The following is a 17,939-nucleotide window of genomic DNA, read 5'->3' as shown; positions in this document are numbered from 1 at the left end:
CCATGAGTCGACCACTCATCATGTTTGGCCACCTAGGCGGCAGGAAGAAATTGAAGATAGGCTAATCCTCTGTGGTTATGTTCGGGGTTGTTTCTTCATCCATCTCCTCGTATCACCATTCATCCTCGTCGTCGCGATTAGCCACGAGTGGCAGGAAATTGACGTAAAATAACTTAATTGAATCAGCCTGCACACGCGAGTCGTAAATGTATATGAAGTGGGCTTTGATCGTATGATTATATGACATAAACAAAGCCCCAACTCGAATCACCTACTGTAATCAAGGGGTCCCGGGAGGCACATAGTGGTTCAGATCCCAATTTAAACTGTAGGTCCACTCCCGATTAGCCTTACTGTGCATAAAGTGGCCTTAAAACACCAACTCAACAACAACTCGTACCACTTACAATGACGAACGTCCTTTTCTCTAGTAAACACGCAGAAAATTCCCTCTGCGGATGGATTTTTCCCTCGCCCCACCATCTCCCAAGCGTTGGGGTAGGGTATTTCGCGAGCCTCAGTTTGTGTCTGACAGCGCGAGCGTGCAGGTGGCTGCAACGTCGCCCTGAACTCGGGTTTCCTTATCTTGTTCACGTGGTATTCACGAACCGGTTTCACTCTACTGAGAGGCGGAAAGATACACCAGGATGACGGACATTCGTTCCATCTAGTTCGTGTCTCATCCGTCATGTGCAAGTGGCGTCAAATGTACCCTTGGCAGTTTCTTGTTTTGTGTACCGTGTGCGTCAAATTGCGAACCATGTAGACGATGCTGAACGTGTGTGCGAGTGTTGTGAATGTGTGACAATGTGACCCTTAGCGATGGGGGATACATATCCCACTCCTCACGCGAGGAGTATAGCAGGGTGACAACCCCATAATACTTTGCGGCAAGACATCGAAGCGACAGAACCATGCTTTGTTATGTAAGTAATATTGGGCTGTTTCGTAGAGTTAGTATTTAATCCAGAATTTTCCATTTCTCGGGAGTTAGTCGTGTTTGTGGGGATATATGAGTAAATTTAGAGCCGAAATGATCATAAAGAGGGCCTTGTGGTACATTTTAGAAGATGTTGTGGAAGTTTGGATCACTATCATGGTTAAAATTCCGCTACCCCCTTCTCTGTTGCTACGTTTTTAACTTGTTAGTGTGTGGGGGCACATTTTCATTGGTCTCTGGGATAATTTTATCCTGATCCAATAATAAATAATAGTCATGATTACATTTGCCGTTACATTTTCATATGGTGACCTTCAAGGGTCCTGTGTTCGACTTACGGTAACTTAATCGGGCTTTTGTCAAACGTTAACTTGTTCATAACTGCAATATCGTAAATAACAAGGCTCGCAGCCGGCCTCCGTGGCGTAGTGGTTAGCACATCACGCTACAACGCCAGAGATCCCGGATTCGAATCTCGGTCTGGCCATGGGTATTTTTTGTGAGTGTCCCTTTGGCTATGTCATCGTATCATCATTCATCCTTCTCAAGGGGTCCCGGGTTCGATTCCCGATGGAGGCTCATAGTGGTCCGGATTCCACTTTAAACTGTAGGTCCAGTCCCGATTAGCCTTACTGTGCATAAAGTGGACTTAAAACACCAACTCAATCAATCATCATTCAATCAATCACTCGTCGCGATTAGCCAAAAGTTGCAGAAATGCGAAGTAAAATAAACCAATGCAATGCAATCAATCAAAAATCCTAAATATGGGGGGGGGGGTCGGACTTTGGCGATAAGTGAGAAAGTTTTGTGGTTCAGCACTATGATTACGAAGCAAGTGGGAATACTCACGTGTATTAGTCGTGGTTGGGGGACGAGGCTATATGCAAATTATCCTGGTTGGACCTATAGCATCATTTATGAGTGATTGATTGAATTGGTGTTTTAAGTCTACTTTATGCACAGTAAGGCTAATCGGGACTGGACCTATAGTTTAAATTAGGATCCGAACCACTATGTGCCTCCACCGGGTATCGAACCCGGGACCCCTTGATTACAAGGCGACGACGCTACCATTTCGCCATCGGGGAGACCCTATATCGTCTTTTCTTGGAGGGCTGGTTGACAGCACGTCCGACTATTGTGAAACTGATACTATGTACCCAGACTATCAAGCAACACTGAACAAAATTTTAAATGTTTCGTAACTAAAAATATTAATACAGTATATTAACAAATTAAATGCAGAACCTGAAGAAGGTGGAAAAATTTACACAATTATTGGTCTTACCCCTTAGTTATTCCCTCGCCGCCTACGTGGAGGAGTGGTTAGCATAGCGCGCTACGACGACAGGGGTTCCTGGTTCGAATCCCGGCCTGTGCATGGTTGCTCTTTGTGAGTGTCTCATCACTCATACTCTCCTTCGAGGTTAGCAAAATGTGACAAATGCGAAGTAAAATAAACCAATTCAATCAATCAATCAGTTATTCTTACATTACCCTTAATCATTGAACATTAAGGTATGATTTTACAATACCAGACACTTCCCCAATTTCTTCCATATTTCACATACTCAATAATTTAGGCCTCCTAATCACGAATCTGCAGTTAAATTTGGCGCTCACGTGTAGAGTTGTAAAATAACCCCACAAACCATTCACGGATAGCCCCACGAACCATGGACGGTAAGGTTAGGTTAGGCTAACATAGTTAAAATTTGGGGTCATAGTAATATCAGGAATATATATTTCGTTATTTAGGTATTCAAAACACAAAATCGTGCGATAAACATGGGTTTTCTTGATCACGGACCCGCTTATTTTGTAAGTTCTACACGTGAACGCCAAATTCGTGATTAGGAGGTCTAAATTATTGAGTATGCGAAATATGAAAGAAATTGGGGATGTGTCCGGTATTGTAAAATCGCTCCACATTTAATTTTATATAAATATTAGTTCTAACAAAAAAAAATCCATCAAAATGTATATAATAATTATTAGTAAACAATAAATTTGTTGATGCTCGGGGAAATATTTTCGGAACTGATTGATTCATTATATTATTTTTATAATAATGTTTCTTATTAATAATAACAATACCGTCTCGGTACATTCCTTAATCCCCCATATCTCTGTAGTTTCAAATATATATCGCTTTCTAAATTTACTTCGGAAAACTCCAACGCTATCTTCTGGTAATGAAGCTTCAGGCTTGATTCCCGACGAGGTCACGTTGTACAGTGCGTTTGATCTTAGCCTCGAGAAGTAATTGATTATTCGACGATGTGCATTAACAGAGAATGTATAGTTTCTCGGACACTTCCTTTCACCATGCAATAACAATTTGAAACTCGTATGAGAATATTCTTAGCCTTGTCTGAACTTTATTTGTATTTTTTAAACGTTCTGAATTATACGTGCATGTATGGAGAGCATTAATGGCCTCCCCGATGATGTAGCGGTAACGTCACCTTGTAATCAAGGGGTCTCGGGTTCGATACCTCTTTGAGACACATTGCACATTGGTTTGGATCTCACTTTAAACTGTAGGTCCAGTCCCGATTAGCCTATCTGTGCATAAAGTGGACTTAAAACAATAATTCAAATTATCTAGCATTACTTTTTATTATCGCCTTGTGTGGAATTTATCTTTGATATTTTAGATCTCACATGTAGTCTTCATACTAGCACCGAACATGTGTGTGTGTGTGTGCCTTAACTTAATGAGAATATAAAAGTCGTACACCAGGACATATTATTTGACATTGTGCGTGAACACAGATCCGAAATATATCGCTTAGATAACATGTTGAATGCTGTTTAACACAGTGCTGAAACCGAATCAGTCATTCTATATTTTTCGGTTAGTGCGATGGCTTTGAAGGGATCACAATAGAAGCTTCGAGAGGTGAAATTTCATCATATCATCACTCATCCTCATCGTCGCGATTGGTTAAAAGTGGAAGAAAAGCAACGCTAACAAACATCGAACGAACAACAACCGAGAGGGAGAATAGTGGAAAGGTGAGATGTATTAGTGAGGGCACGGGGTGTTTTGATGAAAAATAGCCCGAAGTCTCATAGCCATGCCACCTGCAGTACTAATGGTATCGAGACAGTCTCGTCTCGATTTGTAAACATCGTCTCGTTTCGATCTCGTTTCAAGCCTCAAAATATCTACTTTTTTAATCTTCTATATACATGTATATAAAAATGGATGTATGTGTGTGTCGGTGTGTGTGCGTGGGTGTGTATATTTGTTTGTTCCGGCATAACTCTGGAACGCCTGTAGCAATTTCAACCAAACTTGGTACAAATATCATTTGCAATCTGGAAATAATATTTTGGAGCAAGACACCCCTGGCACCCCTAGGGGTGGGGTGGGAAGGGGTGACATGAAAAAATAATCGAGAACCACCGATATTAAATTCCGCACAGACAGACATCCGTGACTCTATGCAACCCGCACAACGATAGAGTTTATCGGGTTGTCTAACATTCAGGCTGTGTTGCGAATGGAATCCATAGTTTTCGTGACACTCCCAATGCGGTTCAACTTCAAGTTCATCACCTATCGGCATGGGGAGTTAGAGTGGGTGAAAAATAAAATGCCACAAATGAGCTAGATTAGTGTCGAATCCATAGTTTTCGGAGTCGCTAAACTAATTGGTGACATTCACGATCACATCTAAAATTAGTTACATTTTACACTATAGTTAGAATTCATTATTTTTCTGCCTAATACAAGATTGGGATAAATAAATACCCGGGCAACGCCGGTGATATAATATAAAGAACCTATGGATTACGTCAAGTTTTTGAAGTTGAAGTGAAGTTATAAATTGCCCCGTCTAGTTGGCTGCACTTTTTTACTCTTTGCACTCAAGTGTCTAGATGGCTACATGGTGTAACACCGAGTAGTCGACTACCTGGTGTCTCCACCGTGTGCACCACGTTCTGGAGCGGTGTACACTGTGGTGTGTAGTCAAATGGTACATGCTAACTAATTAAATGATCGACGAAAGCAGCAGGCAGGCACTTGTTGAAGCTTTTGGAATTCAATCCTCTACTTGGTCGAGCACGGTTTATTTGCATCTGCGTTACATCTCATGTCAAAAAGTGTAGCGAACTAAGCCCCGCGACAGGTTAAGTTTGCAGCAAGTTTAATGTATTAATCCGCGCGAGAACGGCGCTCAGCATCTCCCGTGCGAGTCTTGCTTTAACCGCCGAGCTTCTCATATCACAGATAGCGAGAAAATCCGCAGTATTGCAGTGGAACTACATTCTGCGCTCCCGTTTGGGCCTTCATATGCGAAAAAGTGCTGCAAACTTTACTTGTCGCGGGGCATAGTCGGGGCTAATTTTTCAATATCGTTCCAAGGTAACGAACTGTGTATACCGAGAGCTCCGGACACTACTGCCGGATGGATTAAAAATTATAGATACTAGAGTTTGAACTCCAATTAAAAATTAACCAATTGACCTACATAAAAGGGAGTTACATCAAAATTTTACTTATTCAATTATGCGTTAATCTATGCGAACATTTTTTTAGTGGGCCTTCTATTTTTTATCGTCGTGAGAACAAAAAAAAGAGCCGGTTTTTTTGAGTTTTGCAAACGATCCCTCTTTTTGAAATTCAATAAGTAAAGAACGGGTAGTTCGATGGGATGAAAGTTTAGTATGATGCATTCAGAAAGTTTTTAAACACAATGCTTAATTTTCATATTTTTTAAATTTGTCAAAAAAACGTTCTTACCAAACAATCAAGTTGCGAAACAAGTCTTTCTTGGTATTGGGTAGTCCTACAAATAAGATCTTGGTCTTATTTTGAAGCTATTTGCATTGTTGTTTTTAAAATCCTTTATCATTGTCAGTTCTCATTGCGAAACCGATTTTATACAGATTTTTTATTTAGCCGAGTAAAGACGGACGTTGCAACAATGCATAGGGGCGGCTCCAGAAATTTTCGACCGGGTGGACAGAAGCTGTATATTGATAGATTAAGGTGAGCAGGTATAAATATATATTTATATATATATATATATATATATATATTTATATATATATATATATATTATATAGGTATATATATGTATGTAAGACACACATATGTACGACATACATGCATATGTATCCCCTTCTCTCTTACACTACCGATTTCCCTTCACTTCTTTTCCCTTTCCTTTTCGTCTTTTCTGTTCTGCTCCCTAATGCCTTCTTATATCTTTCTTTCTCAGCTTGTTTCCTCCTTCTCCCTTTCACTTTCTCTCGTTCCATTCTTAACTGCGATGGACACAATTATTTCAAGGTTTGTGTGTGCGCAGCCATACATTCTAATCATTCTTTTCTTCATGTCAATGTAGTGAAATAAATGTGAATTGGTTGCATCACATTTTGTCCTTCAAGTGCAAAAATACAAGGCACGTACCTACTCCACTTTATATATTAGGCGACAGTGATAGAAATTGTGATGGTAGACAATGGTGAAAGATTAAATTACTTTTTCGTATTTAAATTCATGTTCCTGATCATATTATTTTCACCATAGGAGTTTTTGACTGAAATTTGGGGGGTTAATGATCACTTTTCTTGGCTTACAAGGTTATTACAACTGACAAATGTATCTGAATGTTTGCGGTAACGGCTATCGGGTGCCAAAACTTGAGGGCAAGGACAGTTTACTTTTTTGGTAGAAAAGTCTTAGCATTAAGAGGCCATAGTGCGGGCGCAACAAGTGACAAAGTGTGGCGGGGGCGGGGGAACTCTCCTCCTAATCGCCGGCCCTGGACATTTGGATTAAAATTAATGCCTTATTGGGAATGTAAACACACACACACGGAAAAACCAATTGCTTGTTCATTCTGCATAATGTATCCCCAGGCTTATGAAAGGCTATTTTGACAAAATATCGTCCAAAAGTAATAATCAAGTAACATTGAAAAATCTGTGAGCTAAGTTGTTATTCGTTTTCTGAAGTAAGTCTTCGTTACTCATGCGGGAGAAGTGATACACGTATGAACACATGCACTGAGGTAACAAATAGTTTACATTTTGTAGAATGTGATTTTGGGCACAAGGAATTCGTCGAAATTGATCACTATAGCCGGTAATTCATCTCTTTTTCACAGACGACTTGGGTTGTATGGCGTGACCTTTTTGAAAGCGCTCAAATGTCAACCTCTATCCTGCGCAATATACCCTGGAAACATATATCTTGCAGGCGAACGAGTCTCTGGTGCCTGGAACCACAGTCAAAATAATAATTTGTGGGGGGTTGTATTTTCATTGTCTGCGTGAATTTGTTTTCCCCCTTCGTCACTTTAATCTCATCACCATTGTACCTCATTGTCGCCATTACCCAAAATTAGCAGAAAAGTGACTTAACATCGAACAAATGAGTCGAATCAGCAACAACGTATTCTTCCAAAAGTGGAGCTTCGAAAGTTGAGGTGGTACTTTCAATTTCACAGTGTTTCATTGTTGGACCAAGGCAGCTAACTCCGTGAAAAATAACGTTGTTTTCCGAAATTATCAAATATACAATACACCATCTTAAATGAACGCATCTTTTATGATGGAAGCACAATGCACACTGGTTCGAACTCCACTTTAAACTGTAGGTTTAGTCCCGATTAGCCTATCTGAGCATAATATTCGACTTGAAAACAAATAAACAAAATTTTCTTATGGATACTTCGTGACATACCTTTTCATCTTTACTTCATCTGCATGTACAGATTCTGTTGACCTTTTGGGCTAAACCTCTGATTCTTCTAAAGTTTAAACCATTCTCATCGAGATTGATTAGTTCTCTGACGCCCTCAAAACAAGGCTTTCCTTCCAACCCCTTCTTATTTTAATTCTACGTAAGTTAATCACAAGAAAAATTGCATGATTACGTAACTGATAGGTAAAATGTATGTGTGGAATTTGGATTTCTAAATAGAATTAGCCCATTATTAATTCAATAATTATGTTGCTTTTTCTAAACCCACATAACTGTTACATCAAAATTAATATACCTCGGTATTGTAGTGGTTATTGTGATTGCTTCATATTAGTATTTATTAGAACGAATACAAAGTTGTTATTTTGAATACCATGTAGATATTTGAAAATGACGGGATGTAAAATATGTATAAATATAAGAATTGTAATGAAATGAAGAAAGAGACACTTCTGGAATTTCAATGTAGACCTAATTAAAAAGTCGAAATAATTTATTGTGTTGCTGGAGGAAGCAACGCTGAGGTTTTAATTTGTTTATTTAGAGATTATTTTAATCATACGCAGGCCGGGATTTATATATGTGAAGACCCAGAGCTTACAACACCGAGACCTCACCCCAATCCCCTCCACAGTTTCAATTATAACTTTTTGCCAAGCTACATGAGGTGGTTAGTTATATACATTTTTCATCACATCCGAAGTACCTAATTTTTTTCATTATGTGATACTTTTGAAAGCAGTTCTTTCCCCCAGGGAGGGCCCGGAGCTGCAGCCCTCAAGCTCACCCTAAACCCTGATCTTATTTTGACCATACCCTGCATAATTTTCACCTCCTAAGCCCACTAGCTGCTGCTAATCATAGAAGTATTCAATTGGTTTTCTTGTTTCAAGATCTCTAGTAATTCCTTTTGCTTTCTAATGACAAAGTTAAATCAGCTCTTTATGGAATGATGATATGTGAACATTTCTAGTATAGATAATATTCATTAGTAAAATATACATGCAATGAACGCCAGAATTCACTTATTTATTGCAACATTCACATATCTGTAAATATATGTACTTAGTAAATTTGATTGGGTGGGTAATCGGGTGGGTACAGGAATTTTTGGGTGGGCGCTTGCCCACCCGTGCCCACCCCTGTCGCCGTCCCTGACAATGCATACAGCGATGTCCGTTGAGCAGTTAAAACTTCGGGTTGTCCCTGCGAATCCGTGCGAGTTTCTACGTAACTCGTTTTTATGTAGGTCAACTGGTTAATTTTTAATTGAGGTCCAAACTCGAGTATCTATAATTTTTAATCCGACATTGTCTCGTCTCGTCAAGGATAAGTCCAGTCCGGATTAGACTTGCTGACTGGACTTAAAACCAAAGTAAAAAAATCAATTAAACAAAGAAATATGCAACGGATCTTCTTAAAGTTTGGCTTTATAAAGAACATTATTGTATGATACAGGAAGAGGTCTAAGGAAGTTATAAAACATAGGACAAAAGGCTCACAGGCTCTTCAAGTGTTTCGTTTTTTTAATATTATTCTTTTTTTTACTAAATCTGGAGAACGCATTGCACTCGAAACTAATACGTACTTCATGTTGGAAACTAAATTTGACACAAAAGTTCGCATTAGATTGGATTAAATACAACACATTTTACTTGAAAACATATACGAATTCATTGTCAAAGGAGGTGCACAATTTTTCTCCAATAAACCGACACCATAACATGATTATGGCAAAAATATGTTAACAAATAACAATTGACAGGCTCCGTCCTGGAGGTTTTGAGGGGAAATGCTTGTTCTTGCTGAACCATTAAAATAATAGCCTTCAGTTGCATAGCATAATTTGCGATGGGAAAAACTCTGTTTCCTTCTTGTAACACACTTGTTGATTTGGTAATGTATGCATTTGGAGTGCATCGAGGGAGTACAAGAAAAAGTACTCTCACAGAACATTAAATCTAATTGCTAATTCCCTGCGCAGCCGGGAATGATTGTTATATACAATGTAATAGTGTGCAAAAAAGACAACAATGCAAACAGACCGGATTAAAATCTGTAGGGAGCCGTATTGTTGAATCTCTTTTCCCCATTGTTTGCATTGGAATTGTAGCGTTCTTCTTAAGAGGAGTATCTTCATCAAGAGAGACGTCGTTAAGAGGGCGCGGAGAGTCCCTGACCCCCCAAAACTTCATTGGGTCCCCATATATTTTCGTGGATTCACTTGTAAAAAAACCTAAAAAATCGGTAAGAAATGCATTTTTGAATTCTCTGGAAACTTCGTGTCTCCAGCTTCAAATTATATGATTTAAAATATTTTTCATGCACTTGTACAATCATGGACACTTCTTAGTTGTAACGATGCCATTGAAAGTTAACGAAATTGTTATAACCCAGATGTGTCCGTGTCTGTACAGTATATAAACAACAGTTAATATGACACTTAAACTACATTTGTGTATATGTTTAACATGTAATTACTATTGTGTAGAAAGCAATATATAATTTCTAAGAAACGTTATGTATAGCATGTAATGTAACACACTCTCTCTATATGTCTTCATAATCTCCAAATTTGCTCCCTCCCCCCAAAAACCCACATCAAACACGACCATGTTTATAAACATTGCTTGTTGTAAAAAAATGTTCTTGTAATAATCTTTGTACTGTCCAAACAAGACATATTATTCCCCTTAATATTACTAGACTACAAATGTTGTGTTTTTGAATGTTTCCTCGAAGTATGTTGAAAGCCATCTCCACTCACGATCTTTTGAGGGTACGTTGACAGTGCGCACATAGTGGAATTTGTTTAAAAATAAAAAAAGAAAGGTTCCTTATATCTTATACGTATTACTATATACTGTAATGTATTCTTTGCATAGCAATTGTAAAGACAAACAAAAAAAAATCTTCGAAACCCAAGTACTGTATGTTTTGTTGACACAGAATACCGTCCTTCCTGCAACTGCAAGTCCACATAATACCTAGGTATATCTTGCTTGTTGTATTGCTCTCACCGCCTTTTCTTGATGGTTTCTAGCCAGCCTTATCATTTTGTTTGCCCAATGCAGGTTCCCTTCTTGTTTCTTCTGAATTGCATTCTTACATTTTATGAAGCTGCTAGTGCGTGATTTGTTTTCAGGTGCTCAAGTTCGTTCATGGGGCACGCAATTAAATATTAGCCCTTGGATGTATGATTGTGACGTCAGCGCTATCTTTTGAACCAGTATTTATTTAATTTTGTTCATGTGAAACTTATTCAGCTACGCGTCTGGTGAGGTCTCTATTCTCACAAATGCAGTAAACAAACATAGTAAATATTAACCCTGGCAAATTCAGTAATAGTCGATATTCTTACTTACACAAGATGGAGAAGATTAAGAAAAAAGAAGTTGAGAATACCCTCTTCGTTTTCCAATATCAACTCAAGAGGAGGAAAAATCTACCACGTGGCACCGGCACCAGTTTCATCATTTCATCGGAAGGGGCGGAATCCTCCCTCTATTTTCTTACCCTTTCCCCCCTTTTCTCAAGGGGCGATCATCCGTTTGATGGTCGGAACGTGAGAACTTCTTCAATATCGTCGGTTCTTTTCCAATTCCACGTTAAATTCAATATTAGGTGTCCGTTCGCATACCGGTTCCGTCCGACATTACCGGGGAACTTCTATACTGGGTGATTTTTTTTCCTTTTTCTGGATGACGCAATCACGAATTCCGCAAGTGCATTTGATCGTTATGGTACATGAAAGGAACTATAATGGTGATCAATGACCCGCATTGTGAATGGTACGCTCAGCAGCAAAATAGTGCCTTTTAATTATTTTTTTCTAAGACTGCGCGTTTTATTTTTGAAGCTTTTTCATTTGTTTTGTGTTGATGCTCTCATGTTTGTTTCAATAATTATAGTTTGTTATTGGTTTCATACGTGTGTATTTAGGGAAATAAATGCACTATGTGCGCAATCTTAGAAGTTTTACAGCAATTTGGTTTCATTGATTGATTTTATGTCTTAAGTCCACTTTGTGCACATAAAGGCTAATCGGGACTGGCCCTACAGTTTAAAGTGGAATCCGAACAACTGTGTGCCTCCACCGGGTATCGAACCCTTCACTCCTTGATTACAAGGCGACAACGTTACCACTACACCATCGGGAGGCCCTGCAGCAATTTGGCAACTGCCACATGCGACACAGTGTCTCTGTGGAGGGGATATGTCCTTTGATTTACAATGTTACATGGCAGACATAATTTCTTCGCAGACATCAAGTTGATCTGGATTCATTCCTCGGAGATATTTTTCAAGACGAAACGAAACTTGGCATTCTCTCGGTATCGTCTCGTGTTGTAAACATCCGTCGTGGTCTCGTTGTTATCTTAAGTCCACTCTGCTCAGATGGATTAATTGGGACCAAGCCTACAGTTTAAATGCACTATGCAATTTGTTTGCGACTAGGATTCAACGTCGGACCTTTTGATTACAAGACAACGTTAAGCCTACGCCACCGGGGAGACCCATCGCAGTGAGTCATCTGTTTGACGCCTAGTCTTCGACGCTACGAACACTCTAAAAGTAGATTCTTGCATTGGATATATCTAATCTAGTAGCACAGGCTTACAATTACTTACTAAACAAAATGCAAAGCTTATCTATTTTGATATGTCGGAGGAATTTCTGTAGTGAAATGAATTTGGTTTAGGTAATGTTTTCTAATACAAGGATACTTTAATCTTGTTCTGGTATCATTTGTACAAGGTCATGTCTGTATCAAAGCAGTCGGCACAAGAGGGGATTAACTTTAAAGACAATGCTTTTACTGAAATATTTCAAGGACTGGGTAAACGGAAAATAAAGTTGCCACACGAAGTCAATCCTGTAAGACCTAAAACGCGAAAACTGTTTCTGATCGCCATGTTGTAGACTAACACCTTTTTTGACAGAGAAACTAAAAGTTAAAATATACAAAACAGTAATTTTGCCTGTAGTATTATATGGGTGTGAAACTTGGTCCCTTACATTGAAAGAGGAACATAAATTGAGAGTATTTGAAAATAAGATCCTTAGGAAAATCTTTGGACCTAAAAGGGATGAGGAGACAGGTGAGTGGAGAAGGTTACATAATTTAGAACTACATAATTTGTATTCATGTCCAGATATTATTAGAATGATTAAATCAAGAAGACTTAGGTGGGCAGGCCATGTGGCACGAATGGGAGAGGAAAGAGGAGTTCACAGGATTCTTGTTGGGAAACCTGATGGTAAGAGACCTGTAGGAAGGCCAAGACGAAGATGGAGGGACAACGTTGAGATGGACCTAAGGGAAATCGGTAGGGCTGGAAAAGAGTATATAGATCTTGCTCAAGATAGGGAAAGATGGAAGGCCTGTGTTGCTGCAGGCATGAACCTTCGGGTTTAAGAAGGCTAGAGAGTTAGTTAGTTAGTTTAGTGTTTCGTCAGTTAAATAGAATAGAAGATACTCACAAAATTTTTGTGTGCAAAAATGAATAAGTATACCCCACAAGAACGTGGAAAAATTGTGATAATTTTGCGTGACACTTTTCCGGGCAGAGTAATATCCCGTTTTGGTGATTTGCCATGGCCGACCAGGTCCCCCGATTTGCCTGCTTCAGATTTTTTCATCTGGGGATATTTAAAGTCATTGGTTTATGTGAATAAGCCAGAGACGTTACAGCAACTAAATAACAATATTCAGCATGAAATTGAAAACATTTCCCCGCAGATTTCCAACACCTTGGAAAACGCAATAAAAAGATCCCAAATTTGCATCATTTCGAATGCTGGTCATTTATTGGATGTTATCTTTAAAAATTGAGGACATGAAACTTACAAGTATCAATAAAGATTTAGCACAAAGAAGCCTGCTTTGTTTAATTTAAACCCAAGCTATAGGCTAGGAAAATCAGGTGAAGACTTTTGCGCCACCTTGTATTTTTTGAAGTAATAAATAACAATTCATAAATGTAGAACTTTAAAGTGCTATGTAATGCTCAAGGACATAACACAAGCAATGAACGACGCGCTGAATAAGAAAATAAGCTATCGAAGTAGGACTAAAACAAAACTACGTCACAAATTAGAGCCCAATAAGATTCGCGCTAAGGGACATAATTGGTTATGGAGGTCGGAACTTTAACATTTCACTCCAGCCCAGGGCAAAGGAAAGCTGGGAACAGTTGAACAGTTTTTGCAGACTTGATTTATAAGGTCGAGTGACCCACCTCCGGCGTGTGAAGGGTTTTTCGCTCTAGCTGTAAATTTTCAGTAGTCTCACCCTGAACGCTCAAGTCGATATCCAGTGCTAGTTTATGTTGCGATTGACTGACTAGGACTTTCTCTATCACGCTGCTGCTAGACTTGAATTATCATAGGGATTTGCCAGCATCCATAAATCGCGCTGTATCTTCTTTCTTTTCCGCACTCCACCTCTTTGATCTCCATTTCTCCTACTTTATCTGTCGCTCGCTCGTTCTGCGTACCCCCTTCTCTTTATTTCTGGATCTCTTCTTCTCCCACCTACCCCCGCTCATTTATATTTTTCCGTGTTACCTTTACGCTCTCAACACATTCTCCTTCCTTCACTGTCTTTGTTCCTTCTCGTTTTCGGTCTTTTCTTTCGTTCATGTTCTCTCCTTACTTCTCTTTAGATCTTCTCTCTTCATTCTGCCTCTTTATTTCTGTTTCTTTCTCTTTATTTCGGACTCTTTCTTTTCCTATTAAACTCTTTTTCTTTTCTTCTCTCCCCCTCTTTAGTTCACTCTCTCTCTCTCTGTCGTTCAATCTCTCTCTCTCTCTTCCCCTTTCGATAACTCTCTTCCCCTTTCGATAACTCTCTTCCCCTTTCGATAACTCTCTTCCCCTTTCGTTCACACTCTTCCCTTTTCGGTCACACTCTTCCCTTTTCGTTCACACTCTTCCCTTTTCGTTCACACTCTTCCCCCTTTCGTTCACACTCTTCCCCCTTTCGTTCACACTCTTCCCCCTTTCGTTCTCTATTTCTCTTCCCCCTTTCGTTCTCTCTTTCTCTTCCCCCTTTCGTTCTCTCTTTCTCTTCTACTTTCGATAACTCTCTTCCCCTTTTCGTTCTCTCTCTTCCCCTTTTCGTTTTCTCTCTTCCCCCTTTCGTTCTCTCTTTATCTTCCTCCTTTCGTTCTCTCTCTTTACCTTCCTCCTTTCGTTCTCTCTCTTTATCTTCCTCCTTTCGTTCTCTCTTTATCTTCCTCCTTTCGTTCTCTCTTTATCTTCCTCCTTTCGTTCTCTCTTTCTCTACCCCCTTTCGTCCTTTCTCTTCACCCTTTCGTCCTCTTTTTCTTCCCCCTTTCGTTCTCTCTTTCTCTTCCTCCTTTCGTTCTCTATTTCTCTTCCCCCTTTCGTTCTCTCTCTTTATCTTCCTCCTTTCGTTCTCTCTTTATCTTCCCCCTTTCGTTCTCTCTTTCTCTTCCCCCTTTCGTTCTCTCTTTCCCTTCCCCCTTTCGTTCTCTATTTCTCTTCCCCCTTTCGTTCTCTTTCTCTTCCCCCTTTCGTTCTCTCTTTCTCTTCCCCCTTTCGTTCTCTATTTCTCTTCCTCCTTTCGTTTACTGTCTTTCCCTTTCGTTCAGTCGCTTTCTTTTTCGCTTTCTCTGTCTTTCGTTACCTCTTTTCCTTTCGTCCTCTCTGTTTCTATTTCGTTTTATTTCTCTCTCGTTCGCTCTGTTTCATTTTCGATTTCTCCTAATCTCTCTCGTTCTCGCCCTCGTTATTTCTCTCCCATTATGATGTCAGAGGCGAGAAACAGAGCACGGCAATTCTGACCGATCGAACGAGAGAGAGATTTGAATCCAGGGATAGCCGTGGCAATTTGCCACATTGATTTCCGGTCGAATTGCCTGCAGTCATAAGTCCACCTCAATTTGAAACAACTAGAGTCGCAATAAAGTTCTCGCCTCCGGAATGTCGGTCGCGGACGAGAGCGAAGTAATTTGCATACGTTTAATTGGTAGGGCCAGCAACGCCATCCAAATGGCTCACCTTTTGGCTTTACCTGCTACGAAGCTCCTTCCATCACTTCCTGATTCCGTGGCTTGGTATGCGTTCATTAAGTGTAGCACAGATTGTGTGATGGATAATTACTAGACTAACCAAAAATGCCAGAGAAGCGATGCGAAATAACAAAACAACAAAGTTAAATGTCTGTACCCCTTCAAGAACTGCTATCGGTAAGAATATAAAACTTGAATACCATAGAACGAGTTTGAATCGTAAAGAACTGTGGTAAGTCGAAAGGTGAAATTACTTGAATTCATAACGAGAGGGAATGGACAGAGAAATATTGTCACTATTGCGACCATTCCCCTAATTATAATAGATAGGACATGCTACATGCATTTGAATAACTATGGTAGGTGGAAAGATGAAACTTACTGCTTGTATCTCAAGTAGAGGTGATTTAGAGACTAGACTGTTAAGTCCCGTTCTTGTGTTAAGTTTTTAAGTTCACGTTTTGCACAGTAGGGACTGGACCTACAGTTTCAAGTGAGATCCACTACGTCAGTGTTTCTCAAACTGTGGTACCCTCAGGGGTACAAAAACGGCTTGAAGATGATGCTATCAGCTCGGAAAAGAAATGTCGAGAATACCCACACGAAAATATTTTTGCTGCAGGTGTGTAGAGCAGGCTTCTTTATTTCAGACTTGAACACTCAACATGAAAATAATGCTGATTTTTTCACTGACACATTTATCTTTGTTTCATATGTTTTTTTAAAAAAAATACTAGTTTGAAATTTCGAGGCGAATCTCTGCTTGAAAGTTTCAAGTGTCCAACCAGAAACTTTGTCAGGCTATGCAGACAAATCCTGCTCACTAGAAACTCTGAGGATTTACCACAAAAACTCCAAAATTGTGCTTGACAGTTTGTTTACAAACTTATTTTTGTTCTTACCTTCTTTTAAAATAACTCGGAAAAAATATGTGAAAAGTAAAGTTTTTTATGTAGCTACTTCTTTCACATTTGTATTCTTGTAACTAATCATAAAGATTTTAAACGTAGGATTCTAATGTTTATTTTCGTAAGATCTTTTCACATACAGCCCGAATGCCATTTTCCTCTATTGGGGATACACGCCTCCAACATATAAAAAACGCCCCACCAATCAGGCAGCTAGAAAAGAATATCCAAAACCCACTATTCGGAGGAGACCTATGATGGGGGTACAGTACATTAGACGTTTCGTTATGACTAAAGGATACAATAATGGAAACGTTTGAGAACAACTGCACTGTGTGCCTCAACCAGTTGTTAATCCCGAGTCAATTTGATTACAAGACAACGACGTTACCACTACGGAGGTGGAACGTTCTCATGTTCAGTTGCAAATGTTCGTCTCAAGTTGGAAGTGCTCGCCTTGCATTCCTCCGGAGTTGGAGGCGCTCGCCTTGCATTCCTCCGGAATTGGAGGCGCTCGCCCAGTATTTCTCCGGAGTTGGAGGCGCTCGCCTTGCATTCCTCCGGAGTTGGAGGCGCTCGCCTTGCATTCCTCCAGAGTTGGAGGCGCTCGTCCAGTATTTCTCCGGAGTTGGAGGCGCTCGCCTTGCATTCCTCCGGAGTTGGAGGCGCTCGCCTTGCATTCCTCCGGAGTTGGAGGCGCTCGCCTTGCATTCCTCCGGAGTTGGAGGCGCTCGCCTTGCATTCCTCCGGAGTTGGAGGCGCTCGCCTTGCATTCCTCCGGAGTTGGAGGCGCTCGCCTTGCATTCCTCCGGAGTTGGAGGCGCTCGCCTTGCATTCCTCCGGAGTTTGAAACGCTCGCCTTGCATTCCTCCAGAGTTGGAGGCGCTCGCCTTGCATTCCTCCGGAGTTGGAAGCGCTCGCCTTGCATTCCTCCAGAGTTGGAGGCGCTCGTCCAGTATTTCTCCGGAGTTGGAGGCGCTCGCCTTGCATTCCTCCGGAGTTGGAGGCGCTCGCCTTGCATTCCTCCGGAGTTGGAGGCGCTCGCCTTGCATTCCTCCGGAGTTGGAGGCGCTCGCCTTGCATTCCTCCGGAGTTGGAGGCGCTCGCCTTGCATTCCTCCGGAGTTGGAGGCGCTCGCCTTGCATTCCTCCGGAGTTTGAAACGCTCGCCTTGCATTCCTCCAGAGTTGGAGGCGCTCGCCTTGCATTCCTCCGGAGTTGGAGGCGCTCGTCCAGTATTTCTCCGGAGTTGGAGGCGCTCGCCTTGCATTCCTCCGGAGTTGGAGGCGCTCGCCTTGCATTCCTCCGGAGTTGGAGGCACTC

The 17,939-nt window shown here is 40.5% G+C and overlaps 1 protein-coding gene across 8 annotated transcripts in view; it reads left to right on the top strand.

The window, feature by feature from the left end:
• The first annotated feature begins 540 nt into the window (after positions 1–540).
• CASK (peripheral plasma membrane protein CASK) overlaps positions 541–17,939 on the top strand; it is a 286,894-nt gene continuing 269,495 nt past the window's right edge. For all 8 annotated transcript variants that reach the window (XM_083115521.1, XM_083115517.1, XM_083115519.1 and 5 more), the window contains exon 1: positions 541–926. In XM_083115521.1, the coding sequence (XP_082971647.1) occupies positions 915–926 (12 nt within the window). In that variant the 5' untranslated portion in view covers positions 541–914. The remainder of the gene's footprint in view (positions 927–17,939) is intronic.

This window comes from Lepisma saccharinum, chromosome 30 (assembly GCF_977018435.1).
Source record: "Lepisma saccharinum chromosome 30, izLepSacc3.1, whole genome shotgun sequence".
In the NCBI taxonomy this organism is placed as follows: Eukaryota; Metazoa; Arthropoda; class Insecta; order Zygentoma; family Lepismatidae; genus Lepisma; species Lepisma saccharinum.
The sequence above is the reverse complement of the archived record's forward strand: the minus strand, read 5'-3'. Positions and strand labels throughout refer to the sequence as shown.